A 9,869-nucleotide genomic window follows, 5' to 3' on the forward strand; every position below is an offset into this window, starting at 1 on the left:
CGCAGATATTTCACCTCGCCTTCTCACATCATCCATTGTCTTGGGTAATAGAAATCCAGGTTGTCGTTTTCGATATAGAGAACGCGTTCAACACTGATTGACGAAATCGCACTACGGGATCACGCAATCATTATCGGTCTCCACCGAGACGATGTTCGGTGATTGACAGAGAGATCTCGGACCAGTCCGAATCCGAGTCATGGAGCAGCGCCCACTGTCCGCGACATGGATGATGTGGAATAATATGCCGATCGAATTATTGGGGAATCTCAGTCAAAGTTGGCCTCCATCCGCTCGGATGATGCTTCTAACTTTGGACTTGGAAACGAACCGTAACAAAACCTTTAGACGGGGTTGCAACAGTCGTTAAATTCAACCAATTTCACATATGGGCTCCAAAACGTCCGCTAGGTATGAACCGCCCCTAGGTGAAGGTTGAGAGCATTGTCCAAATGTCATATACGTAGTCTTGGTTTCAAATTATCGGTCATTTGGCATAGCTGAACAGAAATCTACAACTTCAACCGCTTCAAGACACTAAGGTCTCGAGGTGTCTCCAAGTCGGCCAGGATAGCCTCCCTCGGCCTTGAGACATCCCGCGTCACCTCTGCTGCGTACAACTTCTGAATGGCCGCAGTGACAGGACCCTTGTTTCCATCCCCAATCTTCCTCCCATCGACCTCGGTAACATGTATCTGTGACGGGAAAGTGCCCGTGCAGAACGCTTCATCAGCGCCGTAAACCTCGGTGAGGGCGAAATCGAGCTCCCTGACGGTGATCCCCGCAGCGCGGCAGACGTCGATGGTCTTTTGGCGGGTGATGCCCTGCATCTGGTTGTCCTTCGTCGGCGCCCAGACCTCGTCCCCTCGCACGATGAAGAAGTTGACCGAGTTGCAAGTCTTGACGAAGCCCCTCATGTCCAGCATCAGCGCCTCGTCGACGCCCATCACGTTGGCACTGACACAGGCCTGGACGTCCGTGGCTTTGGAGATGTGGTTCCACTGCTCGTCCTTGACGTCGGGCGGGCCGCGGCGCACCCAGGTCGTGCCGAGGCGCAGACCACGCTCCTTCGCCGCGGGGTCGACGGCCTTGATCTCGGGGATGATGACGATGAGCGGCAGGCCGATGTTGACGTGCGGGTTCTGGTAAGGAGTGGACTTGAGGCCGCGGCTGACGACGAGGCGAATGTGGACGTGAGGCTCGTCGCCCATGTCGTTTGCGTCGAGGGTTCGGTGCAGCAGAGATAGGAGGTCGGCCTTTGTCAGGCCCAAATCCATGTACATGGCTTTTGCGGATTGAAAAAGGCGGTTGATGTGTTCCTTGGCGAATTGAATTCGACCCCTGACTGCGCGGATTCCTTCCTGAGTTTGGAAAGTCAGTTTGGATATGTTGTGAAGAGTTCAGGATCAAGTACCCAAATGCCATCTCCAATTAGAAAGTTGGAGTCAAAGACTGATACCACCGCCTGGTCTCTTGGAACTAGGCGGAAGTCATTGGTAACGCCATCGCGAATACCGACCTGTACAGCATTAGCACCGATGAAGTTTGATACCAACGAGAATATCTTACCAGAATGGTTGCATTCTTGGGGTTGAGAACAGAGGTGTGGCTATTGGCCGCTTGGCTCTTCGATTCAGACTGAGACATGGTGTCTCCGTTGGTCCGGGGTGACTGCCAAAATGGTTCGATAAGCTCTGTGAAACCTGTCTTGGCGTCTAGGTCCGAGTTGAGTTAGAGAGATTCGCAGCTGATAACAAGACTTGGTTTACATTTATCTTCAGAGGTTGCCCGGATTCGCAAGTTCAAAGCTGCTAATAATGGCGACAAAGGCTCGGTCGACACCGAGAAAGTTCCTGGAGTTGTCCGAGTTTGGCCCCGCTCTGCTCGGCCTCCACCGTGACTCCTGACTCTGGGGGAAGTCGCCCTCAATAAACCCGATAAGACCGGTGGATCTTATGAACCATCATTTCATCTATTACCCGATAGTCATTTGGGCCGCTGATGCAATTCCACTTGTTCATTCCTGCTGGGCAGGTTGGGTTGGCTGCAATTCGTCCAGGAACGAACCATACCACGCCGTCAGGCCCTCATCCAAGTTGACCTGGCTGCTGTCGAAATACCCCGTGACCTGGTTGACATAGGTTTCCAATCCCTCCCCTTGGAAAAAGAGCTGGGATTGCATGTCTGGTTCGAATATGCCGAGGGTGTCAGCAGTACCAGCCGGTGGTCTCAAGTCCGTAGAACGTGTTTGAGGGCTCGTCGGTTCCCAGGCCAAGGGCCCGTATACCTTGAGTCTCGCGGCCTGTAGAAGATCGCGGTACTTGAGGATACAGTCCTCTTTCATCCAAGAAATGCCGCGTTCAACAAGATCGATGCATGCAGCTACGTCGTTTCCATGGGCGTGGAGTACGTGTGTATCGGCATCTCGAGCCATAGTCTTGGTGTGCCTGAAGAGATCGTCAACAACGATGGAACAACAACGGTGACATTTGGGAGACTTACCAATCACAATAAAGCCCAGCTAGTCCTACCATCAGAACTCCATGCACATGACGGAAACAGCGGCATATGGCACCTATGCCATGCTGGGTTTCTAGCTTCAACCATTGGCGTACGGTCCCAGATATAGCTCGAGAGCAGATTTCGACCATCTCCCGTGATGGAATCATGAAGGTGGGGGATGGCCGGTACATGAGCAAGAGGAGAAGGCCATACTCGACCTTCATCTCCGAGTATTCCCGCGTGCCCTTGATATCCAGACCTTCAATATCTCGCTTCCAGCTTTGTAGTTCTTGTTGGACTTTTTCGATTTCATCACAGATTTGTTGAAACGTGGTCTTTGACGCCCGGCCATCGGGTCCTCTGGCGATATAGACTGACTCCAGCACACGGCCGCCAATTCGGCGTAGTCGAACTAGATGGTTGAAGAGTTGCACGTTGAGTCGGTGAACAACGGGTGCCGCTTGTGCTTCTGAGCTCGAAAGATTATCCAAGCTGCTAAGCATCGGTTTCGGCGCGTCGATTGCGTGTTCGCGAACTGACAAGACTCGACCGGTGATGACCGCGACTTGCCTCTCCAGGCTGTATATGCACCACCATGTACGGTTACGGATTTCCGTGTCTTCGGCACTGAAGCTGCCCGCAGACGATGACCGGCGATGAAGACCCATCTCAATGGCAACAGACATTGCATAGCGACTGAGATGCCAGAGGTCATCTCCGTGACTTCTCACATTCGAGTCCATCATCCACAGACTCAGCAGAAGTATCGAATGTAGGCCTTGGAGATCGCGCGAATGATCGTGGAAGTTGAGAAAGAAGCGCAGACCGGTTTGGAAATAGTCAGCGGGGCTGTTGACGTCCAGCATGCGGCGGTATTCTGGGCTACCAGCCGAGTGTGCAGATGCCAGGGCAAGAACCATGAGGACCAGGAACTTTTGGTAGAGACTGCATCTTGCTGGGTCCTCGTATAAGTGGCCGATGGTGCTTCTCAGAAAGGGAAGCGAGATGAATGGCCACCAGAGGTGAACTCGACGGATGTACGCAGCAAAGAGAAACCGCGCAATCGGCTGAGGCGGAAGAGCGGCGTTGTTTCTGAACAAGTCCTGGTCTAGAGGTGCGGATGAGAGCTGAGCATTCGGCGTGGGTGGTGCGAGGTTGATCTGCTTGAAGAATATGCGGGCAAATGTTGAACCCGTTGCACTGCCCACTGCGTATATGTGTCAATACGAAGGACCATGAGGCTTGGAGGCTACTCACTGTATATCCTGTCTGTGTAGCTATTTGGTCTTCCAATGGCCAAGACGCCAATCTCTTCTGCCTCTTTGCGTACATCGCCAAAGCGACTGACATCCGGGGCGTCGGCAGGGTGGGTTTCCGAGTCTTGAGTGAGGCTATTGATTGTAGCCTGCAAATCACTGATCTTATCTTGCAGGCTCTTCACAGCAGCGTAGGAATACGTAACGCGCTCCGTGATGTTGCACTGCTCGTTGTGTTTCTCGCAGGCCGAGCATTGGGGAACTCTCAGGTCACACTTGTAGTGGTCAATCGCTTGGTTCTCAGGCCACTCGTCCGGGGGTTCTCAAACCTTCACTTTTCGCGCGTGGCATCTGCTGCAGGCTTTAGAGACAGTGGGCGGGAATTGTGCATCCCAGTCCGGATCCATCTGACGTCGAAGGCATCCAGTAGATGTGACCAGTGAAGATGTGGCCCACCAACGCCGAGAAGAGGTTAAATGGACAGTGCAGAGAGTTACAGGGGCTAAATGAGTGTCGTCGCTGCTTTATTGCCGCTGTGTCAGTTGCGACAATCGTCTACGAAGCAAATGAAAGCTTCCAAACTTGTTGTTTGCTGAGAGTAGTCTCAAGACATCTCCTTAATTCTAGTGGAATGCTTCGAAATAGACGCAGAAGTTGTCTTTCGTTTTCGAGAAGACCAGCCTACATTTCGAGGTTTCGATGCCTAGAGCGGCGAGAGGCATTGGCCCCTGCAACGAAGCTCTTTATCGAAGACCCCACTTGCCGTTATCAGTAAATGTGCGGATTGACAGCGGGGTGTAAGTGAGAGCAGCGAGGCATCTCGACGACCGCTATGTACAGGTAGAACTCAAGGACGAATACACAGGATGTATTCGGAAGTTATTCACTTCCAAAAATGAGAGAACAAAAACATCAGAACCTTCGGTGCAACGCGCGACCAACACAACCCCGCGTACCTAGCAACTGCACTCATCCCACCTCGTCTACCAAACTTGAGCTCATCGTCAACCTCACACAGCCAAGCACCGTTTACAGCTAAACACCACATCAATACCCAATATCTCCGTCGGAACACATAAAAATGGTAAGCGCGGCGGGAAGAATTGCCATTCTGGTTATTTTCATCACGCTGCTCCTCTGTGTCATCGCCTACTACGCCCGTCACCAAGTCCACACATTCGCCAAGTTGCTCGCCCAGCATCGAGCCCACAACAAGGAGCGCGAGGGCACTGAAAACGAAGAGAATACCACGGTCACCGCGACTGCCACTGTCTAAGGTGAGTCCGTTTTGTTTTGGCGAAGATCACATGAAGCATCGAGGTGATCGTCCCATACCCCAGGAGATGTGGCTTGACCCCCTGTCCTGGGACCAGGAAACACCATTCTAGCGTCGCACCAGCCACTGCGAATGCTCCACCAAAATTTCTATCGAGAGAGCTCTCGATCGACTGACTTCCCGGCTACCCAGGACCACCAGCGCTCCCTCACGACCACAGCCATTCAGTCACGATGGCGACCAGACGAGCCCTCTGCACGCCATTGAGCGTGCGCTCACTCTCCAACCAGTTCTCCTCCCCCCAATCGCTCTCCCGACCCTTCGCATACGCCTCCCGATCCATCAACACCGACTCCTCCGCCAATGGCACGAACAAGACGACACACTTTGGTTTCGAGACCGTCCCCGAGTCCGAAAAGGCCGACCGCGTCGCCGGCGTCTTCCACAGCGTCGCCGACTCCTACGATCGCATGAACGACCTCATGTCCTTTGGCTGGCATAGAGTATGGAAGTACGTCTCTTCCCCCTCCCTCTTCCTTTCCCGCGACTAACACACATCTCCCCAAAGGGACCACTTCGTCAACTCCCTCCAGCCGGGCTTCTCAGCAACCAACCCCCCGACCCCGCAACACATCCTCGACATCGCAGGCGGCACCGGCGACATCGCCTTCCGCATGCTCCACACGGCGCACAACATCAACCGCAACCCCGACGTCCGCGTCACAATCTCCGACATCAACCCCTCCATGCTCGCCGTCGGCCGCGACCGCTCCAAGTCCCTCCCGGCCTCCCAGCAGGCCGCCCTCTCCTGGCTCGAGGCCAACGCCGAGAAGCTCCCCGACGGCGCCGTCCCCGACAACTCCGTCGACCTCTACACCGTCGCCTTCGGCATCCGCAACTTCACAGACATCCCCGCCGCCCTGCGCGAGGCCCACCGCGTCCTCAAGCCCGGCGGCGTCTTCGCCTGCCTCGAATTCAGCAAGGCCGACGACTACCCCCTTTTCAACGCCGTCTACAAGCGCTGGTCCTTCAGCGCCATCCCCCTCATCGGCCACCTCGTCGCCGGCGACAGGGACAGCTACCAGTACCTCGTCGAGAGCATCGAGCGCTTCCCCAGCCAGACAGAGTTCCGCGACATGATCAAGGACGCCGGCTTCGTCGTCGCCGGAGACGGCTACGAGAACCTCACCGGTGGCGTCGCGGCCATCCACAAGGGCATGAAGCCCATCAAGGCGTAAGCGGGAGGCACGGTGATGACGTGAGGATGGAGAAAAGAACGTGGTCTGAAATCGGGGTGGCAGACGTGTACAATGATGAATCTGTACTAATAAAAAAAGAAAGAAACGATGTCGCTTAGACGTTGCGGCTATCAGATAGACTCCCTACACAAGACGAATGTAAATGAGATGGCCGCTGGCCTTGTACAACAATACCTTTGACCTATTCGGTGACCAGTGATGGCCTGCAGATTTCACAAACTGCCTGTATAGCATCACAAGTCAGCAACAGGGACATCAGTCACGGCACGTAAAGGACCCGAGTACATTAGACAGCATGAATTGCCTCTATCTTGAGCCCACCAGGCCAAAGTCTACCTCACCATCATCATCATGAAAACGGACGACAGGGGTAAATACTAAATCTGGCTTTTCTCTCAACTCCACCGAAGCCGCAAAGCCTTTTATTTCTCATCGACGAAGAACTCCTAACATGGAAAATGGGAAGCTGAGCCGAGGACCAACATCCCAAACCGAGAGACCTTCCCCACCTATTCATCTCATTAAGGTACGCGTACAAGAATTGGTAGCACTTATTTTCTTTGCCCCCCCTTTCTCCCTTCATGACCGAAAAAGAATAATCGTGTCCTTCATTCCCCTGTCTTCGAGGGGCCAAACTTGACCATTAAGGCTGCAAGGACGTCATTAGCCTTGGACAGACGGCGGCGCTTCCCCGATTCCGAGGAGCAAGTGCCGCCCTCCGCAGCACCCTTATCAATGACTCTGAGAGAAGAGTCCTACTCCGCCGGTGTGGCGGGGCCGGGGGCAGGTGAAGCTCCACCATCACCCTTGAGTCCACCTCGACCACGGCCGCCACGTCCCCGATCGCCTCCACGGCCGCCTCGACCACCTCCACGGCCACGGCGGTTGCTCTCAGAGTCACTGGCTCCACCGGCACTACGGTAGCCACTGCCAGTGTTGGCAGAGTTGCTGCCGCCTCTGCTGCTTCCCCAGTTGCCGGCACCGCCACGGGGCTGGAACTTGGTCTCGCGGTGCTGGAACACCTTGACAAGGGGACGAGAGCGGTCTTCCTGGGCGCGGGTCTTGAGGTCCTCGGGCAGGCTGGCGAGGGCGGCGTCACGGTCTTCGACAGTCTTGAACTGAACCACCTTGTTCGAGTTACCCCACTTCTCAATCTTGAGAATCTTCGCCTTGTGTTCACCATCGAAGAGATCGCGCGTCTGCTCTTCGGAGCTGACATTCATAATGAACAGTCCGATGATATCTTGAGCGGGAGTCTTGGGAGCAGGCGAAGAGACGGGGTCAGGGCCGTGGGCTGATCCGTTGGCAGCCGCAGGCGCGGGACGCTCATCCTTGGGGGGCACTGCGGGCGGTGCAGCAGCGGTCGCAGGTTGAGGGGTAGCAGGCTTAGCAGGGGGAAGAGGTGTGGCGACAGCAGGCTTGGGAGGCGCTTGGGATGAGGGTTGTCTGCTGGTAGGAGGAGGAGCTGTGCTTTGGGTCGAGGGCGGGGCGGGAGCGGGAAGGTTTCCGGGAGCTCCAGCTGGAGCCGAAGCCGGGACAGGCGCCGCCGTCTTAGCACCCCTATGTGAGAAGTTGAAGCCCTGCGCACGCATCTCGGTTCCGATACGGCCGTCTTGAATCTCAAGAACCAGGTAGCCGAAGGCGGCATCTGCGAGGTTAAAGTTCCACATGTTCTTGAAGGCGCTCTCGTCGACCTGACCAAGCTGAGCCTGGCCAGCGACGGGTCCGCCGAAGGGGTTCCCACCAGCGGCCGTGGTAGGCATCTTCTCGACAATCTGGAGGGCGTTCTTGAGCAGATTCTGCTGCGCCTCGTTCTGGGAGATGGCGGGCTCGACCTCACCCTTGACAGTCTCCCAGACGTCGTTGAAGGAGGCCTTGGAGGCGGCAAGCTTGCCGCGGTAGTGGTCGAGGGTAGGGTTGACACTGAACTCGTTGTAGGAGCTGCCATAGCGGAAGTGAAGACCGGCGGAGATGGAGAAGTCGGCCTTGAGGGTGACGGAGAGCTGGTTCAGGATACCCTCACGGGCAGGAGAGGCGTGGGTGACGAAGACGCGGGTCTCGGTGGGGTCGTAGACACGGTGGGCAGTGTCGACGAGCTCACCCATCTGCAGGAGAGTGGTCCACATGGTGCCCTGGCCTCCGGCAATGGTGGTCCTACCTTCACCATTGTCGAAGAGCTTGTGCATGACGACAGCACCGCCAAGACCCAACAAACGGAGCTTCACTCCGCCAATTTCCAGGAGCATCGATCGGGCCTCATCGATGATGTGCAGGTTGTGAACCTTGTACTCGCCGGACCGGAACTTCTCGAGAACGCGCACATCTTCGCAAGCACCCCATACGGTGTATACGGGAACATCGAGCTTAACCTCGCCGCTCAGGAGCTGAGACAGCTGGGAGAGGGGGAGCTCGTGAGGCGCGAATCGGCTCTTGACTGGACCGGGACCGCCCTGTTGAATCTGCTTCTTGATATCCTCGTGGATCAAAGGCGAGTACTGAGCAACATGTTTAAGGGTCCTTGGTACCAATGTCAGAATGACAGCGGTCGGGTGTGGATTCGCGGAGGGGTCCTTACTTTTCAGCGATTCGCTCCAGGGAGGTGTCGTCGTAGAAGCCAAAGTCGCCAGTGTGGATGATGTGGTCGGCTCGTGCTTGTTGCGCCAGGTCGTTCAGAGATCGGAGGTTGCCTGTGAAGAGTAGGTCAGATTGAAGCTCCACAGGGGGCGGCTCAGCACCGTTTGGTGGGATGACAACGAACCTCGGACGTCAGCTATGCACAGGACACGGATTGGGCCAGTCTGGAGAACGCGACCCTGGTTGGGAAGGAGCGGCGCGGCGCCGGGGTTGATGGAAGAAGCTCCGTTGGGCATGTAGCCCGGGGTGTTGTTGTATGGACGAGGCTGAAGGGGCGATGGCATGTTAGCACGTGTCTGCGGAGGGACGGAGAGAAGCTATCGACGCCCCCAGCTCCGACGACATGGCAGCGCGACAGTGAGAGCAATGACGCAAACGAGGAGCGCAACGACAGCGGGCGGTGTCTGACGAGCTATTTCGTCCCCGGCAGATGACGATGGGGTAGGACGAGAAGGGGAACTTACAGCAGCCATGCTAGGTGGTTGTCCAGGTAATCGCGAGATGAAGTCGGGACTGGAGACTGATGCTGGAGGAGGGGGCAGATCGGTTGGGATCGGGGGGTTTCGTAAGCGTCTGGACCGGGTGCTCGGGTCGGGAGGTCGAGGGAGGGGAGGTTTTGGGTATCAACGGAGATGGAAATGAGGTTGAAAGGAGCAGACGGTGATGTTTGCGACGGAGAAAAGAACAAGCTCCCCTTACAAGGCTGGTGATATTTTTCTGGAGGTCAAGGTAGGGAAAAGTGCCAGGTGTAGGTGGAAGCAACGAACGGACGAATTGGCGCCCTGCCACAGGAGGCTGCCCTTGCCCCAAACGGTTTAGCGCGGCTGGACAGAGCTGGCAGGGGCTAGAATTGCTCCTTCCGCAGAGCACCCGCCGCCCACCTTGGACGTCTTCCAGGTTGTTTCCCGTCTGGAGCGGACAGCGGGACGCACCTACGCTGGA

At 56.0% G+C, this 9,869-nt stretch overlaps 3 protein-coding genes across 3 annotated transcripts; 1 reads left to right on the top strand and 2 right to left on the bottom strand.

The window, feature by feature from the left end:
- Nucleotides 1–512: 512 nt before the first annotated feature.
- Nucleotides 513–4,165, bottom strand: GCG54_00002659 (putative branched-chain-amino-acid aminotransferase; the record flags this gene model as incomplete). The annotated part of the gene is made up of 7 exons (XM_045402746.1): nt 513–1,361; nt 1,415–1,519; nt 1,570–1,715; nt 2,068–2,447; nt 2,503–3,709; nt 3,760–4,066; nt 4,088–4,165. 7 exons carry the CDS (start codon nt 4,163–4,165, stop codon nt 513–515), a joined length of 3,072 nt encoding a protein of 1,023 aa, XP_045269364.1.
- A 1,102-nt stretch (nt 4,166–5,267) lies between these two features.
- GCG54_00002660 (2-methoxy-6-polyprenyl-1 4-benzoquinol methylase) lies at nt 5,268–6,272 on the top strand (the record flags this gene model as incomplete). The annotated part of the gene is made up of 2 exons (XM_045402747.1): nt 5,268–5,545; nt 5,603–6,272. 2 exons carry the CDS (start codon nt 5,268–5,270, stop codon nt 6,270–6,272), a joined length of 948 nt encoding a protein of 315 aa, XP_045269365.1.
- Nucleotides 6,273–7,048: 776 nt separating this feature from the next.
- GCG54_00002661 (uncharacterized protein) lies at nt 7,049–9,211 on the bottom strand (the record flags this gene model as incomplete). The annotated part of the gene is made up of 3 exons (XM_045402748.1): nt 7,049–8,810; nt 8,869–8,980; nt 9,052–9,211. 3 exons carry the CDS (start codon nt 9,209–9,211, stop codon nt 7,049–7,051), a joined length of 2,034 nt encoding a protein of 677 aa, XP_045269366.1.
- Between the last annotated feature and the right edge of the window lie 658 nt (nt 9,212–9,869).

Source organism: Colletotrichum gloeosporioides (assembly GCF_011800055.1).
Source record: "Colletotrichum gloeosporioides strain Lc1 chromosome Unknown consensus_13, whole genome shotgun sequence".
Taxonomy (NCBI): Eukaryota; Fungi; Ascomycota; class Sordariomycetes; order Glomerellales; family Glomerellaceae; genus Colletotrichum; species Colletotrichum gloeosporioides.